At 46.9% G+C, this 27,007-nt stretch overlaps 1 protein-coding gene across 4 annotated transcripts in view; it reads right to left on the minus strand.

The window, feature by feature from the left end:
• The window catches only part of LOC110521812 (low-density lipoprotein receptor-related protein 8), a 261,008-nt gene that overhangs the window by 18,785 nt on the left and 215,216 nt on the right, over positions 1 to 27,007 (minus strand). For all 4 annotated transcript variants that reach the window (XM_036968636.2, XM_036968637.2, XM_036968635.2 and 1 more), the window contains exons 10-14: positions 24,481 to 24,652; positions 10,278 to 10,505; positions 6,185 to 6,303; positions 4,746 to 4,885; positions 1,854 to 1,995 (exon numbers count right to left, since the gene is read on the minus strand). In XM_036968636.2, coding sequence (XP_036824531.1) covers positions 1,854 to 1,995; positions 4,746 to 4,885; positions 6,185 to 6,303; positions 10,278 to 10,505; positions 24,481 to 24,652 — 801 coding nt within the window. The remainder of the gene's footprint in view (positions 1 to 1,853; positions 1,996 to 4,745; positions 4,886 to 6,184; positions 6,304 to 10,277; positions 10,506 to 24,480; positions 24,653 to 27,007) is intronic.

The following is a 27,007-nucleotide window of genomic DNA, read 5'->3' on the forward strand; positions in this document are numbered from 1 at the left end:
TAAAAAGTATTTTCTGAAATGTGTACATTTAAAAATGCCTGAGAAATGAACGTGATCTTTTCACAGGATATGAAAATAGAACCATTTAAAATGAAGTGTAGGTGTATTGAATGATCTTTCATTTTGGGTTATGAAAAGAGTGCGAGAGAGAGAGTGCGAGAGAGAGAGAGAGAGAGAGACAGTGCTGCGAGAGAGTGCGAGAGAGAGAGAGAGAGAGAGAGAGAGACAGAGTGCGAGAGAGAGAGAGTGTGAGAGAGAGAGAGAGAGAGAGAGAGAGAGAGATAGAGAGAGACAGAGTGCGAGAGAGAGAGTGCGAGAGAGAGAGAGAGAGAGAGAGAGAGACAGAGTGCGATAGAGAGAGAGAGAGAGAGAGAGACAGAGTGCGAGAGAGAGAGAGTGCGAGAGAGAGAGAGACAGAGTGCGAGAGAGAGAGTGCGAGAGAGAGAGAGAGAGAGACAGAGTGCGAGAGAGAGAGAGAGAGAGAGAGAGAGTCAAAGCAAGACAGAGAATAGGGTAGCGAAATCTTCCTGAAACCAATTCTGCAGAGGTGGCACTATGATAAATATTTCACCTTGGAGATACTGTACATGAGGAACTAAATCTGAGTCTCAAATTGCACCCTGTTCCCCATGTCGTGCACTACTTTTGACCAATATGTAGGGAACGGGGTGCCATTTGGGACGCCGGCTAACTCTGCAGCAGGCAGCACAGCAGTAGTTCATTCATATATTTCCTCATTTAGACCCAGTTGTTTTGTTTTCAGCTTCAGGACCTGGTATGCTTCATTCTTTGACTTATATTTTATTAGTAGAGCTCTTTATTTAATAACGAGAGACTTTAATTAGCTCCACTCTACTGGCACAGACACACGACTGGCATGCACTGAATGAGAAGGGGAAAACAAAGGCTCAAAACACAACGCTCACACACTTGTGCACGCACACACACACACACACACACACACACACACACGGGCGTGCACCGCACATGCTTGCAAGCACGCGCTCACACACACACCACGAAAGGAGGCATACACATTTCCCAGTGTAACACACAAGCAGACAGACATATGCAGTTGAAGTTCGGAAGTTTACATGCACTTAGGTCGGAGTCATTTAAAACTCGTTTCTCAACCACTCCACAAGTTTCTTGTTAACACACTGTAGTTTTGGCAAGTCGGTTAGGACATCTACTTTTGACACTTGACCCATTTTAACACAGACAGTTTTGTTCCAGTGCTCTATCCCCCAAAAATACTACAACGTAAATACTTTAACTCCTACTGCACGTTGTCTGTGTGTCTGTATGTGAGTGTATGCACTGAGTATACCACACATTAGGACCACCTTCCTAATATTGAGTTGCACAACTCCTCTTTTGCCCTCAGAATAGCCTCAATTCGTTGGGGCGTGGACTCTACAAGTTGTCTAAAAGCGTTCCACAGGGATACCTGCCCAAGTTGACTCCAACGCTTCCCACAATCGTGTCAAATTAGCTGGTGTCCTGTGGGTGGTGGATTATTCTCGACACACACTGTTGAAACTGTTGAGCGTGAAAAACACTGCAGCGTTGCAGTTCTTGACACATACCGGCGCGCCTGGCACCTGCTACCGTACCCCGTTCAAAAGGAACCTAAATCTTGTGTCTTGCCCATTCAGCCTCCGAATGGCACACGTCCACAATCCACGTCTCAATTGTCTCAAGGCTTACAAATCCGTCTTTATCAAAGTGAATTTTACAAAGTGACATCAATAAAAGGATCATAGCTTTCACCTGGGTCAGTCTGCGTCATGGAAAGAGTGGGTGTTCCTAATGTTCTGTACGCTCAGTGGACGTACGCATCTGTCACTCACCTCTGGGTTGCCGTAGTTCGTGGAACACCACTACGTCCAGAGGGTTGTTGAGGTGTTCGGCTAGCGTAGCCACGTCGCGGCCTGTTAGCCTGTTAGCACTGTAGATCGCCTCATCCTCCAGGTCTGTCCAGTACACACGGTCCTGGAAGACAGGGGAGAGTTGGGATAGATAGACTCAGTCCTCAACATACCATTAGCAGTTTTTCTTCTAAGGTACACGGGGCAGAGGGACGGGAGGCTGTGCAATCGCTGGGAGTCAAGGAAAGGCTCAAGTCATATCTGCCTGCAGATAAGGGGGTCCCATTGTTGCCACAGACACATCTAAGTATGACCAGGACGTTCTAAGGCAACTCAATGACCATTTTTATGATCCAATATCATTCCAAAATCTACATTAAAAAGTAAGTGGCCTATCACACTACGTGGAGCTCCCATACGCTGATGAACAGTCATTGACTTCCATCAGTACATGTAATGACTTTTCCCCATACATACATCGAGTGGGGCTATACTCCGAAGCAGTCCAAATGGACCCAGACCAGATCCAGGTTTCTATTTACAACTTTTAATTACTTTCGGTCCTTTTCTCTCTCTCTCCCTCCCTTCCTCTCTTCCTCAGCCCACCTCCTCTCTCTCTCTCTCTGACTCTCTCTCTCCTTCTCATCTAATGCCTCCTTATCAGCCTCTCCAGTGATACCATAGCAGCAGGAGCGGAGGATGAGGTGATGGTTCCACGGTTGCTACGGCAACCCCGGATTCATCTGCAACCACGAGCGCACATGAAACGAGAGAGAGAGAGACAGAAGAGGAGAGAGAGTTTGTGAGAGAGTGAGAAAGAGAGAGAGAGAGCGAGAGAAACAGAGGGAGAGGGATAAGAGGTAGGGAGAGAGAGAGAGAGAGAGAGAGAGAGATCGACATTGAGAGATGTGGAGTAAAGGGGCTAACTTACTCTGGCATGTGCTCAGGCTTAGTCCCTCGGTCTCAATTACGGTGAGGTGCAGAAATAGGTTTGTTTACAAAGCCTTGTGTTTCTAAAGGTCAGCTGGCAGCAGGAGGTCTGGTGCAGGTGGTTCCTGGGTGCATTATCTAACCTCCCTGGATTATCAATGGAGGATTATTTTATCCTCCATCTCTCCTTGTTTTTCTTTCTCTCCTTCTCCGTCCCCCTCTCTCTTTCTCTCTCTCTCTCTCTCTCTCGCTTTCGCTCTCCCTCTCTCTCAGGGATGATTCAATTCAGATAACCTTTTTAAAACATGACAGGAGTGCCCAAATGATATAGGACAAATATCCTCAGGATGATAAACCCTCCTCCCCTTTTCTTCTCTCCCTCTTTTTGTTTTAAAACTTCACAGGGCAAAGATGCTGCATTGCAGCCACGTACAGGTACGACTCTGGGCTTAACAGTGAGATCAAGGTGACTCTCATGTCTGAAGGCTTTATCCCCGAGCCACTACCTGCCATGAGACCACCACCTCCCAGGCCTTTAACACTGATCTAAGATCAGACCTTAACAGACCGGCCCTGACACTACTACACTTAACACTGGTTCTGGATCAGCTCAGTTCTACTCGCACCTTTCCTCGCATTACGTCATATTATTCCTTATGGGAAAGGTCCCGACAAGCTGTACGGAAGGGCCGATATCTACTGGGCAGGGTGTCAGCTACTGTAGATGAATGTTCAGTAAAAGCCTGGAGAGATCTTTCAGGTAAGCTGTCTAGAACTGGAGTACACTCACTCACCCACAATGGCAGATTAGAAAGGGCATTGCGCTCATCTGTCAGTCCCTCGCATTCTCTCCATCCCACCGCTGCACAAACCTGTCAGTCCCTCACTCTACTCTGATTGTCAGTCTGTCTGCTCTGCCCTCGCAGTCCGTCGCAGCCCATCTACCCAGTCAGCTCCCATCTCAGTCCCTCTCACCCCATCCTATCCAGCTCAGACAACAGTAAAACAAAGATGGGGAGGAAAAACATTTTCCTGTTTACAACACCCGGCCACAGGCCTCCGGGAGGAGAGTCGAGGTGGTGTGGAGAGTCCTTCCCTGTCGGCGGACTAGGCTGTGATGTATGACCCCTCTACCCCTCCATCCTCTAGGGCCCTGCAGTACGGAGGACCAGAGGCTTGAACCGCTGGAACTGTAGAGGCTTTTTTATTTGTTTTTTTCTCTTCTTCCTGGGTGCTGGTTACCGCAGAACACAACGCTGGAGGATATGAATCTAGAGTGGTCTGTGTATTCTAACCGCTGCTGCCACAAAGAGACTGGGATAGTGGTCTCTCTAACACACGCACACACGCGCGCACACACACATACACACGCACGCACACACACATACACACCCACACGCACGCACACATACACACACACATGTAGGATCCCGAATCACACGCACGCACACATACACACGCACGCACACACACATACACACCCACACGCACGCACACATACACACACACACGTAGGATCCCGAATCGCTCGCTCGCATGCACACACACACACACACACACACACACACACACACTCTGGTCATGATAGATTTCCCTCTGAAAGAAGAGTGTCCCCCTCTGTGTGCACCCTCCACCAGTACCACACTATCAGTGATCTACTGGTAGCCCTTAGAGCAGCCAGCCCTCTGTAATCTCATCCAATCCCCCGACTCTCCAATCTCCATTATTACTCCTTATTGCCACCGTTTAGCTCTTATTGGCCATCTCCCTCCTCACTACCTGTTCATTATCACCTCCATCGATCCTGTACGCCACTCATCTGGCATGCCCGGCTCATACAGTAGCAGGGATCTTCCAGTGACGACGACACAGCAGCTGTTGAAAGAGACTACCGATAGTATATCACAGTATCCCCCCGCGCCCCCCCACCGCTCCCCTCCCTACCTCGAAGACAGTGAGTGCGAAGGGGTGCCCCAGGTGGTTCTGGGAGCTCAGCAGCACTTTGCGGTTGTCACCGTTTAGGTCAATGCTGGAGAGCAGGTGCAGCTTAGAGTCCACCCAGTAGAGACGCCTGTTAGATAGGTCTGAGAGAGGGTTGGGGGGGGTAGACGGAGAGCGAGAACGGGGGAGAGAGAGGGAGTGAGAGAGGGTGGGGGAGAGGGGGAGGAAGACATGGGGGGGAGAGAGGGGGTTAGTGAGAGGGGGAGGAAGACAGGGAGGGAGAGAGAGAGGGGGTTAGGGAGAGGGGGAGGAAGACAGGGAGGGAGAAAGAGAGAGAGAGAAAAAAGAGAACGAGTGGGAGGTCAGGTTAATGTACTGTACAACACTCCTTCGGAAGTTAACGAGAAAAGGTCTAGACGGAGAGCTTGATGGAGTTCTGGTCCAATAGAATATCAATCATCTTTGACAGCAAGGCCCTCCAGTTAGTGAAGGCCCTCCAACAGTGATAGTGATCAGAAGGTTGCTGGTTCAATCCCCAGGTGGGGAATACTGCCAAAATGCCCCTGAGCTTGGCACTTACCTTTACCTGACCGAATGCTAATATCAATCTATTACAACTGGTTGTGTGTAGGTGTGTAGTAGGCAAGTTGCTATGGAATCAAATAAGCAGGTCAGCAAAGTAAATGTGTATGCAAAAACACAGCTGTAGGGGAGTGAATCAGGTAACAGTGGTGCTCAATTAATTCACAACCTCACCTATCTCCACTCACACAATAAACCATTCTTATCTACTCTGTCTGCCTGCTGGCTGTGAAATAGATTACAAAGGGAAAATAATCCCCTTTTTTCCCCTTCAAAGAAACCAAATTAGCCAGCCAGAGCTATTCTCTCTTTTACTCTCGCTCCTCTAACCCTCAACATAATTTGTTTTCATACAGATGTAGCCCAGGCTAGCGACACCTCAATTCCACCCCTCTCTCTCTCTCTCCCTGCTCTCTGCTCTGTCATTTTAAGTCTCATCCTTAGTGGTGAGCAGGGAGAGGAGAGGAGTAAAATTGGCACAGGCCCGCTGAGGGATGGAAGGGAGGATGATTGGGGTATTGATGGCAAAGCTTTGGACACTTCTTTCACAGCCTGTTGAATGAACAAACTACACACTGATTGATGACAGAGACACGCTGACTGAGTGACTCACAACTACGTGTCAAATGAGAGAGAGATAGAGAGAGGGGGGGGGGGCTTATTTTGTGAACACTTCCTTATTCATCACGATTCTTCATCTTATATCAACTTTTGCTCTTCATCTTTCTTCTATTATCGCTACTCACCTCCCTCTCTCTCTCTCTCTCTCTCTCTCTCCTCGTCTTCACTTCCCTCCCATTTTTCTCTGTATCAGTTCTCCTCATGTAGCGCTCCCTCCCTCCCTGCGGTGCCAGTCTTACCCAGAGTGATGCCGTTGGGCCATTCAATCCTCTCTGACACTAGTACCTGGCGGTCCACTCCGTTCATGCCAGCCTTCTCTATCTTAGCCTGGGTCCCCCAGTCAGACCAGTACATAAACCTATGGGAGGAGAGAGACAGGGGTTAGAGAGCACGATGACAGTGACAAGAATCTCTGATTTGCAGAGAGGGGAAAGCGAGAGACACTTCACATCCCACCTCTATCCCTGAGACAAAGTCAAACTGGGCGCATATTACCCAGGCGGCACCTCTCTCTTCATGTTGTACTTCCACGATAGAAATAGTGATACACAGACCAGAGGGGACAGTTGCGGCCTGTTACGGGGACCGTATTACCACCACACCAGCAGTCACAAGCCACGACCGCAGTCAAATTCTGCATGACCATTTAAACTCCCGTTAACTAGGCTTCTGCAAAACTGTGCTCTGATGACAGATTAAATTGAGAATAGTGTGATGGGTGACAATGGGATCACTTGTGAATTATGCCCAGCATGTGCAGTCTGAGGCAAGAAACAGAGCATGGCCTTTTTGGGGAGATTTTTTTCATGAAGCCTAGTCCATAGGGCTATATATTTTGATATGGTTTGTATAACAACTAAAGTGGCCAAATAACTTCAAACGTAGCTTATAGGCCTAGGACCCCTGGAACACGGTTGGAGAGCATATAGCCTACAGAGGCTAGTGAAACGTGTTCTTATAAGCCCAAACACTGTGAAATTCGTGAGTGAAAACAGTTCTGACGGGCCACCATTTAAAACAGGATCCCAGCTTTCTCATGCTGCTACATTTATTGCTTAGTTCTTAAAATTAGCCACATTAATCCGCTGTACAACCGGTGGAGCCGACCTGGCAAAGGCAGCGAGTGAGTTCCAAGTTTGGCGAAGCTAATTTCCACCATAAAAATGCACCTTTATAATAAAGCACTCCATGCATCATCGCATTTGCAGACTTAACAGTGCCTTTGGAAAGTATTCAGGCCCTTTGACCTTTTCCACATTTTGATACGATACAGCCTTACTCTAAAATGGATTAAATAAACATTGCCCTTCATCAATCTACATACAATACCACATAATGACAAAGTGAAAACAGGTTTTTAGAAATTCCTTATTTACATAAGTATTCAGACCCTTTGCTATGACACTCGAAATTGAGCTCAGGTGCATCCTGTTTCCATTGACCATCCTTGAGATGTTTCTACAACTTGATTAGAGTTCATCTGTGGTCAATTAAATTGATTGGACATGATTTGGAAAAGCACACACCTGTCTATATAAGGTCCCACAGTTGACAGTGCATGTCAGAGTAAAATCCAAGGATTGAAGTTGAAGGAATTGTTCGTAGAGCTACGAGACAGGATTGTGTCGAGGCACAGATCTGGGGAAGGGTACCAAAACATTTCTGCAGTATTCAAGGTTCCCAAGAACACAATGGCCTCCATAATTCTTAAATGATAGAGCTGGCGGCCTCCCGGCCAAACTGAGCAATCAGGGAAGAAGGGCCTGGAAGGGTCACTCTGACAGAGGTTCCAGAGTTCCTCTGTGGAGATGGGAGAACCTTCCAGAAGGACAAGCATCTCTGCAGCACTCCACCAATCAGGCCTTTATGGTTGAGTGGCCAGATGGAATCAACTCCTCAGTAAAAGGGGCGGCAGGGTAGCCTAGTGGTTAGAGCGTTGGACTAGTAACCGGAAGGTTGTGAGTTCAAACCCCCGAGCTGACAAGGTACAAATCTGTCGTTCTGCCCCTGAACAGGCAGTTAACCCACTGTTCCCAGGCCGTCATTGAAAATAAGAATTTGTTCTTAACTGACTTGCCTGGTTAAATAAAGGTAAAAAAAAAAAAAAAAAAAAAAAAAAAAAAAAAGGCACATGACAGCCCGGAATTTGGCAAAAGGCACCTAAAGACTCTCAGACCATTAGAAGCAAGATTTTCTGGTCTGATGAAACCAAGATTGAACTCTTTGGCCTGAATGCCTGGATGAAAGATGTGGGGATGTTTTCAGTGGTAGGGACTGGGAGACTTGTCAGGATCGAGGGAAAGATGGCCAGATGGACAGTGATATTCTCTGGAAAGACCTGAAAATAGCTGTGCAGCAACGCTCCTCATCCAACCTGACAGAGCTTGAGAGGATATGAAGAGAAGAATAGGAGAAACTCCCCAAATACAGGTGTGCCAAGCTTGTAGCGTCATACCCAAGAAGACTCAAGGCTGTAATCGCTGCCAAAGGTGCTTCAACAAATTGCTGAGTAAAGAGTCTGAATACTTATGTAAATGTATTATTAAAGTTGTTTTTTTCTATACATTTGCAAAAAAAATCTAAAAACCCCTTTTAACTTTGTCAACCTCTCCCTGAACGTGATCAAGACAAATGAGATGATTATGGACTACAGGAAAAAGAGGACCGAGCATGCCACCATTCTCATCGACAGGGCTGCAGTGGAGCAGGTTGAGAGCTTCAAGTTCCTTGGTGTCCACATCACCAACAAACTAACATGGTCCAAGCACACCATGACAGTCATGAAGAGGGCACGACAAAACCTATTCCCCCTCAGGAGACTGAAAAGATTTGGCATGGGTCCCCAGATCCTCAAAAGGTTTTACAGCTGCACCATCGAGAGCATCCTGACTGGTTGCATCACTGCCTGGTATGGCAACTGCTCGGCTTCCGACCACAAGGACCTACAGAGGTTAGTGCGAACGGCCCAGTACATCACTGGGGCAAGCTTCCTGCCATCCAGGACATCTATACCAGGCGGTGTCAGAGGTAGGCCCTAAATATTGTCAAAGAATCCAGCCACCCTAGTCATAGACTGTTCTCTCTGTTACCACACGGCAAGCGGTACCGGAGCACCAAGTCTAGGTCCAAGAGGCTTCTAAACAGCTTCTACCCCCAAGCCATAAAACTCCTGAACATCTAGTCAAATGGCTACCCAGACTATTTGCATTGCCTAATATTTACATATAGTCCAACATTTGCATCACAACTAAAGTTGCATGAATAATTCTAAACTAAGAGCTCAACATAAAAGAGCTGCATGTGCGCACTCCCTCGGGAAATTGTTTGGGGAAAAAAATCCTTTCTATTTTATTCAGCTGTGTTCAATTGTATTCTTCTTACTATAAAATAATACAAAATAATGCCACAGGTATTATAAGCCAAAGCCAGCAAGATCAGGGCCTAACATAAGGACAACTCAGAAAAGGTTCTTCTGTTCTTTCTGGAATAGGCTGCATTTTCTTCATATCATGTTTCTTTAGACCTGCCTAAAATAAATAATGGATTTATTGTGATGGTGTAGTCTATATTACATGGATTTATTAGACTTTTTAAAATGTAGATGATCCAAAAGTCTGCATCAGTGGCTTTTAGGCGATGTGTCGAAGCCATGAGATGTTTAACGTGTTGACGTTAATTAACGGTAAATTACCCTGAGACAGGCAGTTATTTGCATGACAATCACTGGCTGATAAAGTTTTATGACCTCTACAGCCTTAGGGACAGTTAGCAAACATTCCCTTTTCTCTCTGTAGTAGGGAACCAAACCTGGATTGGGCTCATTTGCATGTGTTACATGCTTGTCTAGCTCAGTAATGTTGTGGAAAGAAGGCCTAAGGGAATAGAGCCGTCAGGCGGAGCCAGGGAGATCGGAGATGAGCTTAAGTGGTGAGAGAGCTGTGACGCTGCAGACTGAGGTGTTAGCTTGCAGCTACTGATGCCTACAGCTACATCTGACAGAAAGTGAGGGAGGGAAATGGAGGGGAGGGGAACGGGAGGAAGGCAGGAAGGGAGAGAGGGAGGGAGGTCACAAACAAGGCGATATGCTGAGAGGAAAGAGCAGATGGCCACCTGTTCCAGTGCTCTGACCAGATGGGCAACACATTATGAAAGAAATATAAAGCCTCATGGACACTCAACCTGTCTTACTTTCTCACCCAATCGGTCTCTCTCACAACTTTCTCCCCGCCTCCCTCATTCCCTCCATCACCCACCTACTCCAAACAATAAATCCAACTCTACCCCACCTTACTTCTCACCCAAGCCCCCTCCCCTCTCCTTCCAACCTCTTACCCTTGTCGGGGGTCCACAGCGATAGCACGTGGTTCACTCAGCTCCGTGGCGATCAGGATCCTCCTCTTCTTGCCGTCTCCAGTGGCGACAGAGATGGTCTTGTCTCCGGAGTCGGTCCAGTAGATGTTCTTGTGAACCCAGTCTACTGCCAAGCCCTCTGGAGAGGTTAGAGCTGTCTCGATCAGAGTCACCTGCTCCGACAAATCACTGGCCTTGTTGATGTATGCACTGGGGAAGATGTATGCACAGAGAAGAAGAGGTTTTCATGACGTTACTATAACACATACTTATAAAGACACATGGATAGTATATTAAGAGATTTAGAAAGAGGGAGAGAACACACACAATTAACTTCTGACCCTTCCAGGTGTCAGGGTCAATATCAAACCACTCTGTAATACAAAAACAATGTATCTGATACATTACATTGAACAAAACCAAAAGTCTGATACAAGAGCTTAACTGGGTAAAAAAGCTAAGGTATCCATCTGATAGGCTGTTGTCAACATGGCAGTTATGTCCCTGATAGGCTGTTGACACCATAATGAGCGGACTCGTCTGGCCAGCAATAACTCTGATAGGCTGTTGTCACCACGAGGAGGGACTCTCCTGGCCAGTAATTCCTCTAATAGGCTGTTGTCACTAGGCTTGGGTGGTATACAAAATACCATTATACACATAAGGGTTTTTCAATACCGTCAAAACTATCTGAATATGTGTAGCTACTTTTGAAAATATTACCTGCAGTCAACTTGTGCAATAAGTTGGGAGATATAGCAGATTGCGTTCTTCATTTCAACTGTCATGTTATTTAAAATGATGAAGTTTATCGTAAATTTGTGCACATTTTCATTGTTTCATAACTTCATTCGGTGAATTGTTTGCATTTGATTGTTAGTGTATATCTATTCCCCACTACATATACTACCAGTAGTACATTTGCCGTTAAGTCCTATCATTTCTACTCCGTGATGTTTGTTACTTTGGTTACGGTAATTATTTGAATGCATTCAACATTATTATTCCAGTCTTCCAGTTTTCATTGTCTGAGTGGACAAATTGTTTGCAGAGTATGTTCAAATCAAATCAAATGTTATTGGTCACATACACATGGTTAGCAGATGTTAATGCGAGTGTAACGAAATGCTTGTGCTTCTAGTTCCGACAGTGCAGTAATATCTAACGAGTAATCTAACAATTCCCAACAACTACTTAATACACACAAATCTAAAGGGGTGAATGAGAATATGTACATATGGATGAGCGATGGCCAGGTGGCATAGGCAAGGTGCAGTAGATGGTATAAAATACAGTATATACATGTGAACAATTTAAATGTGGCATTATTTAAAGTGGAATTGTTTAAAGTGACTAGTGATCCATTTATTAAAGTGTCCAGTAAATGGGCTGTAGCCGATTAATTAGGGCCGATTTCAAGTTTTCATAACAATCGGTAATCGCCGATTATATTGCAATCCATGAGGAGACTGCGTGGCAGGCTGACCACCTGTTACGCGAGCGCAGCAAGGAGACAAGGTAAATTGCTAGCTAGCATTAAACTTATCTTATAAAAAACAATCAATCTTAACATAATCACTAGCTAACTACACATGGTTGATGATAGTACTAGTTTAACTAGCTTGTCCTGCGTAGCATATAATCAGTGCGGTGCTTGTTAACATATCATCGAATCACAGCCTACTTCGCCAAACGGGGGATGATTTAACAAAAGCGCATTCGCGTCAGGGTAGATGCAGCAGTTTGGGCCCCCTGGCTCGTTGCGAACTGTGTGAAGGCCATTTCTTCCTAACAAAGACCGTAATTCATTTGCCAGAATTTTACATAATTATGACATAACATTGAAGATTGTGCAATGTAACAGCAATATTTAGACTTAGGGTTGCCAACGGTTCCGTATTTCACTGAAAGAATAAACGTTTTGTTTTCGAAATGATAGCTTCTGGATTTGACCATATTAATGACCTAAGGCTAGTATTTCTGTGTGTTATTATATTATAATTAAGTCTATGATTTGATATTTGATAGAGCAGTCTGACTGAGCGGTGGTAGGCAGCAGCAGGCTGCGCCAGTGATCAAAATAAGCAGAAGTAAAAAATAAAATAATTACAGATCGGATCGGTAGAAATGGTAAGATAAATTGGCATTCAACATGACAAAGGTTGCCGACTCCTCGTGTAGCCGATTACCGGCAACTTCAGGAGAGTAATGGCAGACTGCGAAAGACAGCAGGAGTGGGAGGAGAATAACAGCACTTTCCTGCGTTTGCCAGCAGCTCTTCGCAATGCTTGAAGCACATCGCTGTTTATGACTTCAAGCCTATCAACTATCGAGATTAGGCTGGGAATACTGTAGTGCCTATAAGAACATTCAATAGTCAAAGGTATTTGAAATACAAATGGTATAGAGAGAAATAGTCCTATAATTCCTATAATAACTACAACCTAAAACGTATTAACTGGGAATATTGAAGACTCATGTTAAAAGGAACCACCAGCTTTCATATGTTCTCATGTTCTGAGCAAGGAACTTAAACGTTAGCTGTGTTTTTGCATTATTTAAACCAAATTGAACATGTTTCATTATTTATTTGAGACAAAATTTATATGAAGTTAAAATAAAAGTGTAGTTGTCATTATTACAAATATATACAGTGCCTTGCGAAAGTATTCGGCCCCCTTGAACTTTGCGACCTCTTGCCACATTTCAGGCTTCAAACATAAAGATATAAAACTGTATTTTTTTGTGAAGAATCAACAACAAGTGAGACACAATCATGAAGTGGAACGACATTTATTGGATATTTCAAACTTTTTTAACAAATCAAAAACTGAAAAATTGGGCGTGCAAAATTATTCAGCCCCCTTAAGTTAATACTTTGTAGCGCCACCTTTTGCTGCGATTACAGCTGTAAGTCGCTTGGGGTATGTCTCTATCAGTTTTGCACATCGAGAGACTGAAATGTTTTCCCATTCCTCCTTGCAAAACAGCTCGAGCTCAGTGAGGTTGGATGGAGAGCATTTGTGAACAGCAGTTTTCAGTTCTTTCCACAGATTCTCGATTGGATTCAGGTCTGACTTGGCCATGACTTTGCCATTCTAACGCCTGGATATGTTTATTTTTGAACCATTCCATTGTAGATTTTGCTTTATGTTTTGGATCATTGTCTTGTTGGAAGATAAATCTCCGTCCCAGTCTCAGGTCTTTTGCAGACTCCATCAGGTTTTCTTCCAGAATGGTCCTGTAACGATTCTCTTCTTGTGAAGTAGAGGCGGACCAAAGCGCAGCGTGGTGGTTGTTCATTGTAATTTATTGACGACACTATACATGAACAAACTAACGAAAAAACAAGAAACGTGAGAACTCAAAACAGCCCTGTCTGGTGCAAACACAAAAACAGGAACAATCACCCACAAACACACAGTGAAACCCAGGCTACCTAAATATGGTTCCCAATCAGAGACAATGACGAACACCTGCCTCTGATTGAGAACCATATCAGGCCGAACATAGAACTAGACAAACTAGACATGAAACATAGAATGCCCACTCAGATCACACCCTGACCAACCACAACATAGAAATATACAAAGTAAACTATGGTCAGGGTGTGACAGTACCCCCCCCCCCCAAGGTGCGGACTCCGGCCGCAAAACCTGAACCTATAGGGGAGGGTCTGGGTGGGCATCTGTCCGCGGAGGCGGCTCTGGCGCTGGACGTGGACCCCACTCCATAATAGTCTTTGTCCACCTCCTTAGCGTCCCTAGATAGGTGACCCTCCTAAGAGACAGCTCGGGACAGAGGGACAGCTGCTCGGGACAGAGGGACAGCTGCTCGGGACAGAGGGACAGCTGCTCGGGACAGAGGGACAGCTGCTCGGGACAGAGGGACAGCTGCTCCGGGCGGAGGGGCTCTAGCGGCCCCTGGCTGACTGGCGGCACTGGCGGCCCCTGGCTGACTGGCGGCCCCTGGCTGACTGGCGGCACTGGCGGCCCCTGGTTGACTGGCGGCGCTGGCGCTGGGCTGACTGGCGGCACTGGCGGCCCCTGGCTGACTGGCGGCCCCTGGCTGACTGGCGGCACTGGCGGCCCCTGGCTGACGGGCGGCACTGGCGGCCCCTGGCTGACGGGCGGCACTGGCGGCCCCTGGCAGACGGGCGGCATTGGCGGCTCCTGGCAGACGGGCGGCACTGGCGGCGCTGGGCAGACGGGCGGCACTGGCGGCGCTGGGCAGACGGGCGGCACTGGCGGCGCTGGGCAGACGGGCGGCGCTGGCGGCGCTGGGCAGACGGGCGGCGCTGGGCAGACGGGCGGCGCTGGCGGCGCTGGGCAGACGGGCGGCGCTGGCGGCGTTGGGCAGACGGGAAGCTCCGATGGCGCCGGGCAGACGGGAAGCTCCGGCAGAGGCGCCGGGCAGACGGGAAGCTCCGGCAGAGGCGCCGGGCAGACGGGAAGCTCCGGCAGAGGCGCCGGGCAGACGGGAAGCTCCGGCAGAGGCGCCGGGCAGACGGGAGGCTCCGGCAGAGGCGCCGGACAGGCGGGAGGCTCCGGCAGAGGCGCCGGACAGGCGGGAGGCTCCGGCAGAGGCGCCGGACAGGCGGGAGGCTCCGGCAGAGGCGCCGGACAGGCGGGAGGCTCCGGCAGAGGCGCCGGACAGGCGGGAGGCTCCGGCAGAGGCGCCGGACAGGCGGGAGGCTCCGGCAGCGGCGCCGGACAGGCGGGAGGCTCCGGCAGAGGCGCCGGACAGGCGGGAGGCTCCGGCAGAGGCGCCGGACAGACGGGAGGCTCCGGCAGCGCTGGAGAGGAGGAAGGCTCTGGTAGCGCCGGAGAGGCGGGAGACTCCGGCAGTGCTGGAGAGGAGGAAGGCTCTGGACGGATGGGCCGGAGAGACAGCCTGGTACGGGGAGCTGCCACCGGAGGGCTGGGGTGTGGAGGTGGTGACGGATAGACCGGGCCGTGCAGGCGCACTGGAGCTCTTGAGCACCGAGCCTGCCCAACCTTACCCGGTTGAATGGTCCCGGTCGCCCTGCCAGTGCGGCGAGGTGGAATAGCCCGCACTGGGCTATGCAGGCGAACCGGGGACACCGTGCGCAAGGCTGGTGCCATGTAAGCCGGCCCAAGGAGACGCACTGGAGACCAGATGCGTAGAGCCGGCTTCATGGCACTTGGCTCGATGCCCACTCTAGCCCGGCCGATACGCGGAGCTGGAATGTACCGCACCGGGCTGTGCACCCGCACTGGGGACACCGTGCGCTCCACAGCATAACACGGTGCCTGCCCGGTCTCTCTAGCCCACCGGTAACCACAGGAAGTTGGCTGAGGTCTCCTACCTGGCGTAGCCATACTCCCTGTTAGCCCCCCCCCAAGAAATTTTTGAGGCTGACTCCCGGGCTTCCATCCACGACGCCGCGCTGCCTCCTCATACCAGCGCCTCTCCGCTTTCGCCGCCTCCCGTTCTTCCTTGGGGCGGCGATACTCTCCTGGCTGAGCCCAAGGTCCTTTACCGTCTAATTCGTCCTCCCATGTCCATACCTCCTCGCGCTGCTCCTGCTGCTGCTTTTTCCTTTGCCCATTACCACACCGCTTGGTCCTGTTGTGGTGGGTGATTCTGTAACGATTCTCTTCTTGTGAAGTAGAGGCGGACCAAAGCGCAGCGTGGTGGTTGTTCATTGTAATTTATTGACGACACTATACATGAACAAACTAACGAAAAAACAAGAAACGTGAGAACTCAAAACAGCCCTGTCTGGTGCAAACACAAAAACAGGAACAATCACCCACAAACACACAGTGAAACCCAGGCTACCTAAATATGGTTCCCAATCAGAGACAATGACGAACACCTGCCTCTGATTGAGAACCATATCAGGCCGAACATAGAACTAGACAAACTAGACATGAAACATAGAATGCCCACTCAGATCACACCCTGACCAACCACAACATAGAAATATACAAAGTAAACTATGGTCAGGGTGTGACAGGTCCTGTATTTGGCTCCATCCATCTTCCCATCAATTTTAACCATCTTCCCTGTCCCTGCTGAAGAAAAGCAGGCCCAAACCATGATGCTGCCACCACCATGTTTGACAGTGGGGATGGTGTGTTCAGGGTGATGTGAGCTGTGTTGCTTTTACGCCAAACGTAACGTTTTGCATTGTTGCCAAAAAGTTCAATTTTGGTTTCATCTGACCAGAGCACCTTCTTCCACATGTTTGGTGTGTCTCCCAGGTGGCTTGTGGCAAACTTTAAACAACACTTTTTATGGATATCTTTAAGAAATGGCTTTCTTCTTGCCACTCTTCCATAAAGGCCAGATTTGTGCAATATACGACTGATTGTTGTCCTATGGACAGAGTCTCCCACCTCAGCTGTAGAGCTCTGCAGTTCATCCAGAGTGATCATGGGCCTCTTGGCTGCATCTCTGATCAGTCTTCTCCTTGTATGAGCTGAAAGTTTAGAGGGACGGCCAGGTCTTGGTAGATTTGCAGTGGTCTGATACTCCTTCCATTTCAATTTTATCGCTTGCACAGTGCTCCTTGGGATGTTTAAAGCTTGGGAAATCTTTTTGTATCCAAATCCGGCTTTAAACTTCTTCACAACAGTATCTCGGACCTGCCTGGTGTGTTCCTTGTTCTTCATGATGCTCTCTGCGCTTTTAACGGATCTCTGAGACTATCACAGTGCAGGTGCATTTATACGGAGACTTGATTACACACAGGTGGATTGTATTTATCATCATTAGTCATTTAGGTCAACATTGGATCATTCAGAGATCCTCACTGAACTTCTGGAGAGAGTTTGCTGCACTGAAAGTAAAGGGGCTGAATAATTTTGCACGCCCAATTTTTCAGTTTTTGATTTGTTAAAAAAGTTTGAAATATCCAATAAATGTCGTTCCACTTCATGATTGTGTCCCACTTGTTGTTGATTCTTCACAAAAAAATACAGTTTTAGATCTTTATGTTTGAAGACTGAAATGTGGCAAAAGGTCGCAAAGTTCAAGGGGGCCGAATACTTTCGCAAGGCACTGTATGTATAAAAATCGTCGGATTAACCGGTATCGGCTTTTTTTGGTCCTCTAATAATCGGTTTCGGAAGTCGAAACATCATAATCGGTCGACCTCTTGTCTCAAAACAGTATGTACATGTGATTTGAGTAATGTAAGATAGGAAGACATTATTAGGGTGTCAATGCGTTAAGGACCGTACACGCATAGAAGTAGGCCCATAGGCTACCTGAAACATCTTTCCAGCTCTCTCCCTTTTGATAACCACTCAGCGTGAAAGTGAAAAATGTCATGCTCTGATCCAGTGGAAGCATCGTAAAATAGGCCTACCTGATTACTTCTTATCAGTGCATGGACTGAAATAGGTTCCCGAAACTCATTTTGGGTGCTGGTATTATTTTTCATTGAGGGCCCAGAATATTTCATACAATGTTGCAAGTTCGCTAGCCAAGCTTGATCAATTTAATATGATATAATGTTTCAAGTTCATTGCAAACAGGCCATGTGTAGCCAATGTGATTTATAGGATATTTATTTGAATCAGGATATTTTCTACCTGCAGGCTGCTATTTGTTGGCTTTATTTGTTGGTTTCTATATGTTGGCTTATTGTAGGCTATTTTTGATAGGTGGCAATGGCAATAGAAATTCCTTTTTAGATTTGTATAATTTTCATTTAGACTTGGATAGAATTTTGATTAACCACATGACAATGATTTTGAGATATGAAGACGTTATTATAACTGTTTCACCTTAAATGTGCATATGAAAATGATAAGATAAATTGGCATTCAACATGAGAAAGGTAGCCGACTCCTCGTGTAGCCGATTACCGGCAACTTCAGGAGAGTAATGGCAGACTGCGAAAGACAGCAGGAGTGGGAGGAGAATAGTTACATATTTAAAAACATTTTAAAAAATGTAATTATTTTATTTTTTACTTCTGCTTATTTTGATCACTGGCGCCCTCGTGAAGCATTTGACTTAATTCATCAAACCGTAAGCTTAAAGCATCAGACAACCTCAATGCATATAGTTGTTATTCAAACACATAGGGTTTGTTCACTGGCGGACTGGCCGTCGGGGGCAACGGGACATTTCCCGGTAGCCTGAGGGTCGTTTTGGCCTGCCGTGAATCGTCAACAGAGAATCTACACATCAGGCGCGACTCTCACTCTCTCGCTGCAGTGTCCCCCGTGCCTGCAATGACATCAGGTCGCACATAGCAACCTACCTGCTTCTCTACCGATAACATTTTAGACAAGTCGCACGGCGAAATGGACGGTCAGAAAAGGAAAGGTGGAACAGCGAGGTAAAGAATAAAAAGGAGAAAGGCCCTTGCCCCACACACAGAGAGAGAGAGAAAGAGAGAGAGAGAGAGAGAGAGAGAGAGAGAGAGAGAGAGAGAGAGAGAGAGAGAGAGAGAGAGAGAGAGAGAGAGAGAGAGAGGGAGAGAGAGAGAGAGGGAGAGAGAGAGAGAGAGAGAGAGAGAGAGAAAGAGAGGGAGAGAGAGAGAGAGAGAGAGAGCGAGAGAGAGAGAGAGAGGGAGAGAGAGGTCAGAGAGAGAGAGAGACAGAGAGAGAGGTCAGAGAGAGAGAGAGATAGAGAGAGGTCAGAGAGAGAGAGAGGGAGAGGTTCAGAGCCCAGTACATGGAAAATAGAAAGGGACAGCAAAAGCACTGAAAATCCATTTGATTATTTTGCCCGTCCTCAATCCAATGATTTTGACTTATTTTATCTGTACCTCCCAAAACAAACCCCTCAAAGAGTCATTCCCAATTTATTCCGCTCCAAAGACAGCACAAACAGAAAATGGCTGACATACAATGAAGTAACTCACTCCTTGCTCTGCTCAGTATGTCTTGCATTCGCAAAACCTTCAGCCAGTGATAGTGCATTTGTCAAAGGAGGCATGCAGGCCGGGAAACATGCCCATCAGAGAGTACAGGAACACGAGAGAAGCAAGACCCATAGAGAAGGCGCAGAAGCCTTTTTCCTCAGAGCCAGCAAAGCAGACATCCGCACCCTTCTGAGTGATAAGCAAATGTCAGTCCAGTGAGACCAGGTCAGAAAGAGGAGGCGATTGATTGATGTATTTAAAGTTATTGGTAAATGTGGGCTTAGCTACAGAGGACACAGACACAAAGCTGCATATAACTTCGAATACACGGCCGTCAATCATGGCAAGTTTCTTGAGCTTATATTGTTGCTCAGCAAATATGAAGTCTGCCTACAAGAGCATGTTAGTGATTGCATTGAGAAGAGCAAGAAGCAGATGGGGAGTAAAGGACGAGGGTACTTGGTAACCATGACGTCCAAAACAGCAAATAAAGTAATTGAAGTCATCAGAATGTTGATCCAGCGGACAGTTGCTTTTGAAGTGAGAAAAGCAGGGATCTTCTCAATACAAACGGACACAACACAGGATTTAACACCCAAAGACCAGTGTGCAGTAGTTCTGCGATACGTTCACTGACGTTGTTCACGAGAGACTCATTGCTGTCATTGACTGTGAGTCATCGACTGGAAAGCACTTTGTGGACCTTGTGAAACAGACCCTTGAGAAGATGGACAGAGATATCAAACAGTGTGTTGGTAATGCAACAGACGGGAGCAGCTAATATGCAGGGACAATTACAGGGGCTTCTCTGCATTGGTCACATGAGAGTCTACTAACCGAGTACACCTATGGTGTTACTCACATGTCCTCAACCTTGTGCTAACTGACACCACTGGGGTTGTTGTGGCAAGTGAATCCCTTTTCTCACTTCTGAATGACATTGCATTGTTCATTCGAGATTCCTACAAGCGCATGAAGCTGTGGGGGGAAACCAATGAAGACAGGAGACACAGACGGCTTGATGTAATTGGTGAAACACCCTGGTGGGCCAAAGACGAGGCCTTGAGGAAAGTATTTGGAAGCTTTGCAAAGCCTAACCGTGCACTTTACATGGATGTGGTCATCACTATGGAAAGAATTGAAAAGGATGTGACCATAAAACTTGGCATGCAAAGCAAGGCCCAAGGGTACAAGGATGCTCTCCTAAAGTATGAAACCATACTCACAGCTGGGGTTTTTCTCAGCATTTTTGAGCAGACATCCCCTTTCTCTAAATACTTGCAAACAAGTGGCATGGATATCGTAACAGCACTTGGTGACGGGAACGGAGGATAACCTGAGAAAGTGTGCCCGAGACTTTGACGGTGTGAAGAGGGCAGCAGACAACTTTGTTGAGTGGGCCAATGGCATTCTGGAGGAGCTGCAGGACTGTGACCCCGAAGCTCAGACTGCTCTCGCAGAGAAGAGAACAACAAAAAGAGAAGAGAAAACCAGATGAGTTGGCAGAAGACGAGCCCATTGCTAATGCAGACATGGATTACAAAATCAAGATCCACAATGTGGTATTGGACACTGTTGTTGAAAGTATTCACCTCCGTTATGCAGTAGATGCAGTGCTGTGTGCAGATGTCTCCTGCATGAATCCGAAGCATTTCCCTGAGATCAGAGAAAAGGGCCTCCCAAAGACAGCCATGAAGGAGCTCAGCAAATGCTTACTGGAATGTGATGAACTAATCGCACTGTTGAGGCATTGCAGGCTGAACTGATCAGCCTTGCACAACGGTGGGAATGACTGAAACAGTCAACATTGGAGAAGTACAACACCAGGGCCCCCGTCACCAGTGATGAACCAGGGAAAGGCTTTGATGATCCTGATGAAAGTGTGCGAGTTGGTGAGCAGAAGTTGTTCCACATGTAAAAACTGCCCGATATGCTGCTATCTTCTCCCGTCTCAGTACAACCTCCTCACCCTATCCATCTCTCAGATGTGAGAGGACCTTCTCCACCCGGAAATTTGTGAGAAACCACCTAAGAACCTCCCTCACTCAAGTGAACCTTGAAGCGTTCCTTTCGATGTCAACAGAGAAGGAGATTCTTATGGAACTTGACAAAGATGACATCATTGACAAGATGGCAGAGAGCAGTGAGTTACTGCGTCGCCTACTGGTTCACTAGTGGTAATTACTTCCTGGTTCCTCTGAAGTAGCTACGCTATGACTCTTCCTTAACTAACAGGCACAAGGGTGAAAGAACATTTGCTGTGAGTTAAAGCTTTTGTACAGAGGCATGTTTTTTTGGACATTTGTATTATACTTACAGTTATGTAGCCAATGTTCAATTTCATTGACTCAGTGTATAGATGTGTTTATTTTTGTGCTGTTTGCTTTAATGGAAACCAGTGAGTGAACATTGTAATCTACATTTTATTTGTAGAGGAGTGCTTTTTCAACTTTTGTATTATACTTACTTACATTGTTGAAGCTTATGTTCAAGTTCAGTGAATGTGTGGCGTTTTTTTGATACTTTTGACATGCTTGATGCTTGAATATAAAGATAATAATTTGAACATTTGAGCTAACTCTGTATATCTCAGTCTCTTTTTAAAAAGTGTAGGCTAATTGTTTTGTGTCTAGCCTTGTACATTTGTATGTGCTATGATTGGTGTATTCCTAGTGACTTTCAAATTTTTGACCAACCGATTGGTCGAAACAACAGACCACTTTCTATTTTTTGGGGGTCAGGGACAGCCCTACCCTGTGCACAAAGCGGAGTCCATACAGAAATGGTTTGTCGAGATCGGTGTGGAAGAACTAGACTGGCCTGCAATGAGCCCTGACCTCAACTCCATCGAGCACCTTTGGGATGAATTGGAAAGACGACAGCGAGCCAGGCCTAATCGCACAACATCAGTGCCCGACCTCACTAATGCTCTTGTGGCTGAATGTTCCAACAACTAGTGGAAAGCCTTCCCAGAAGAGTGGAGGTTGTTATAGCAGCAAAGGGGGGACCAACTCCATTCCAACTCCATATTAATGAGCATGATTTAGGAATGAGATGTTTGACGAGCAGATGTCCACATACTGTTGGTCATGTAGTGTACCTCTGATAGGCTGTTGTCACTATGAGGGGGGACTATCCTGGCCAGTAAAACCTCTGATAGGCTCTTGTCACTGTGGGGGAGGGACTGTACTGGCCAGTAATACCCAGACTGGGACACTTTAACCTGACACACCTTTAACAACTTCTGCCCTCCTCCTGCAGATGTAGGATCTCAATTTGAGCAAGTTTGCTACAGCAGGAAAAAATCCTGCAGCAACAGGAAATGTGAATAGCTAAATCTGGATTATAAATAAGGGACATTTTTGTTGGGGTTGATACATTTTGTTGTAAGGGGGAAACAAACATTCTAAGTGGAAATTACAAACTTCAGAAGCCATTTTAAAACTCAAATACACTATAAGTTTGACATTTCCTGCATCAGTACTTCCTACAGAAAACAGCTGTTCGGATGGGCCTGTCTCCTTTGATCAGTAGACAAAAACAGCCAGCCACTCTTCTTGTCTGACTTGTCTGAGTAACAGCAATGAGACGAGCTGAGAGGAGACAGAGCAGCTTCACTGCGGAACATTACACCTCCACTACCTGGCTAGGCCTGTAGGAGCGATTTGGTATTACCGGGACGCAATGTCACAATTTACACCCTAACACAACAAGGGAGTAAAAGCTGGGAGAGTGGAACCCGAGGAGGACGGTGTTGAATAAGAAAACAGAAGAGCGGTGTAAGACTTAGGAGCAGGATGAGATATAGACTGATGAGATACACATGGGGAAGAACACCAGAGAGAGAGAGAGAGAGAGAGAGAGAGAGAGAGAGAGACTGATGGGGACAGACAGAGGAGGTAGATTGTCTCGTTAATTAGCTGTGCTATTGTTTATTTATTTATTGTTGATCTCAGATGTAATAGTCCCAGCAGGGCTGCATCGACTGCATAGACCGCCACCACGCTAATCACTATTAATTAGAGATAGAATAATGAGGGAGGACGATAACACTGGCTCACCACAGACACACCTCAGCACTCCGCCCCAAAGAACCAATCTCGCGTAATAAGTTACGACTGGTACACAACAGGGGAACTTATAATATCCGTAGCTTCCCAGTGGGTATCGAGCTGCGTGGGCGGTGGCTAACATTAGCACGGCAGGGATTGGTACACAACACTGCAATTTCAGACCAGAGTGCGGAAAAGTGTATAGGAATGATACTTGTACAATAATACTACAGCATGTGCACTTGATGTGGCACTCCAGAAGGAGGTGTATAGGTTCTTTGCACTGGTATGTGCTAATGTGCTACTTCTGAAGTGGATTACATAAAGGCTACGTATAAATTCCAAATGAGTGTATTTGTGTCCTCTCTCCTTCTCAGGCCCTGGGGTGTGTGTGGGTGCGTGAGTGTGTGTGATGAGTAATGGGGTGATTATTCAGGCTGAGGAATTAGAGGCAGCATATGGTCCAACTGAGATGATTTAGTGCCCCTCCCTCCTTCCCACTACCTGGCAGGCTTAGAGTTACACCAACAGATACAGGCAGGGATGGTGGCAAGCTTGTCACACACACACACGCACACACACACACACACACACACACACACACACACACGCCCACGCACACACACACACACACACACACACACACACACACACACACACACACACACACACACACACACGTGTGTGTTTCTGGCTATATGTGTGAAGGACAAACAGCCCATCCTGCACTATCCGTCTCTCCATTCCAGGTGTACTTCAGGCATCAGCGTCGTCAACAAAGAGATTTGAGGAGCGATGGATGGGAAAGAAGCAAGTGCGGAGGAAGAGCCGGACGGTTTCTTCCACCTCACTCTGAATGTTCTGGCAATCAGCACATTGTTTACTCTGACAGAACTCTGACTCTGATAGAAGCTAGTATGTGTACTGCATGCTCGTACGTATGTCCAGTAGTTTTCTTTTGCACACTAATGAGGCACTCTCAATGCAAATAGGCCTGGATGGGTAGAGCTGTGACTCATGAGCCCGCACACTATCTGTACACGTAGGGAGTAGTGGTGTGGTGCAGCCTTCAGTAGCCATCCGAGTACACACTCAGTCAGTCAAGAGAGGAGAGAGAGGAGAGAGTAGAAAGACGAGCAAGGCCACTCTGTAATGTCAGGCCGATAAGCGCCCTCTCATTTGATTCACACAGACAGCAGATGGATAAAAGCTTCGAGTGAGTGTACTTAATATTGGATTGTGCACTGTGTGTGTGTGTGTATGTGTGTGTGTGTGTATGCTTTACCTGTAGATCTTGCGGTGGTAGAGGTCACACCAGTACATCTTGTTGGTGGTGACATCCACATCCAGGGCTACAGCGTTCTTCAGCGTGGGGACCACCTGGGTGTAGTCTTTCTTCACTAGGTCAATACGACGGATCTCGTGACGGTTGGTGAACATCAGGTACGGGCTCTTCCCTGGGAGACAACAGAGAGACCCAGCATGAGAACATTCCAATTGATGAAAACATTGACCGAACCGAGGCAAGCATTACCACGACGGAGAAGAAGAAGCGCGCCACCGAGACGGAACGTAGACGGAAAACAACCATGAGAACGTCACTGCGACGAGAACATCGGTAGAGAGGGTTAAGTCCCCAGTCGAGTCACACCAAAGACTCTGAAAATGGGACCTGAAGACTCTCTGCTTGCCTTGGTCCTCAGCATTAAGGCATGGATTGAGGGTTGGGCCCTGCGGCCGACCAGTATCCTGTCTAGGGGGTGCACTTGGACGTCAATTTGCCTCACGCTACGGAAACAGGTGATAGGATGTGTGCCGTTCTGGCTCTGTGTGCCGTTCTGGCCGTTCTGGCAAAGGCCAAAATTCGAATGATGTGAAACAGGTTAAACAGGTAGCAAGGTAGAGAAGACCGCGGTTCGTTGTCACACTTTTTACCTGTGTGTATTTCTCAGCACCAGTATATCTTACAAGAGATGATTGCCTTATATTTTTGGAGAAACTGATTTGCAGGAACAAATTACCATGTGTCGTTAACCGAATCCAGGACAAGCTTTTTCTGAAAATGAGCAGCTGATTATTTGGTTTGAACCTAAACTTAGAATGTACACTCGCACCAAAGAGAACGACACCCCTGAACCATACTGCCTGAACCTAACAAGAAGCCAAAGTTCAGTTTTTTCGCCATGCCTGGAGGAGAAGGAAAAATGGGAAAATGGCATTCGCACAGATTCGAGAAAACAGTCGCTTTCAAACTAGGGGTTCCGTGGCTAATTGAGGTAAGGCAGCACTTCTGTTCATAGATTATGCATGTATGAACGACACATTGACACATCCAGCCCAAACTTAGTTAGGCGCCAAAGTTCCGCCGCATGTCTTTAAGATGATAGTTACCGTATGGCTTGACCTAGGAACTCAGAATATAGGTCTCCGTTTTCCCCTTTTCAACAAACATAATTGTTCACGGATACTGCCATAACTGTCTCTTTAACACCCTCTCTTCCTTCCTGTCTCTGTCTATCTCAGGACATAAAGAGAGAATGTGGTCCATGAATCACCAGACAGTGGCATGCTATTCTATTCCTGATACTGCAGATCCTCAAAACCGTGTATTTTCCTGGGGTGGTGTGTGTGTGTGCTCCTGTTTGTACGTCTTCTACCCACGGCATATTTCTCAGCAAAGTGAACGAGCATGACTAATGTTTTCGAATAATTCCCACATGGACACACGGAGCCCGGGTTATTTTCCTGGGGTGGTGTGTGTGTGCTCCTGTTTGAATGTCTTCTACCCACGGCATACTTCTACCCAAAGCAGAGGGAAAGAGCATGACTCATGTTTTTGAATAATTCCCACACGGAAAGAGGCCAGCCTTACCTTTGATTTGACCTCCAATACAACAGCACGCACGCCCTGAATCACGATGCACGCACAAACACACACAGTAACAGTAAACACACACACACACACACACATCGTCGATATATGCCTTCCTTGGCACTCAACCCCAAAATTAAAAATGATTGCCCAGCACTGGGCGCAAACCTCTGGGCTCAGACCACAGCGCTACTGCAGTTCACAATGCAAGCCGTGAGAATACTGATGATACCTGATGGTAATAGCACGTCATTTTTTGTTATTTGGTTTTAAACTTTCCCCAAAACGTTGAGTTGCTTCTATTTTATCCCTGTAACCACGCAGAATTAACTCTGTAACCACACGGAATCAATGCATCAAAAAATAGATCCATCCGTAATATGTCGACATTTGGGACGGCCCCAGGTGGTGAGAGTAGGCAACAACATATATGCCACGCTGACCCTCAACACGGGGGCCCCTTAGCGGTGTGTGCTTAGTCCCTTCCCGTACTCCCTGTTCACCCACGACCGCTTGTCCGCACACGACTCCAACACCATCATTACAGTGGTTCTTCTTTTAAAAGTTGCGTCGTACTGCAGCACATCTTGCGGGCTGCCGCAGAATTCTATGGCACGTTATTTAAGCGTCAGCCATTGTTGCCATTAATGCTAGTAAGTGCTAGTTTGGCCACCAGAGGGTATCTTTTTTAATATTGACTGTACTAGAGAATTTTAGTCTATGGGACTGATTTGAAGAAATGTAGCTTAATTAATTTGATTAATACTATGGTGTTTCTATTCCAAGAAAAACGAAAAACAAAACCCTCAGGAAAATATGGCGCTGTACAACGTGACCGAGTACTTTTTCCACCACTGTACTTAAGTACATTTAAAATCTGAGTAGTATTTCACTGGGTTACTTTCAATTTTACTTGAGTCATTTTATAATAATGTATCTT

This window comes from Oncorhynchus mykiss, chromosome 4 (assembly GCF_057628025.1).
Source record: "Oncorhynchus mykiss isolate SJ-2025 chromosome 4, ASM5762802v1, whole genome shotgun sequence".
Taxonomy (NCBI): Eukaryota; Metazoa; Chordata; class Actinopteri; order Salmoniformes; family Salmonidae; genus Oncorhynchus; species Oncorhynchus mykiss.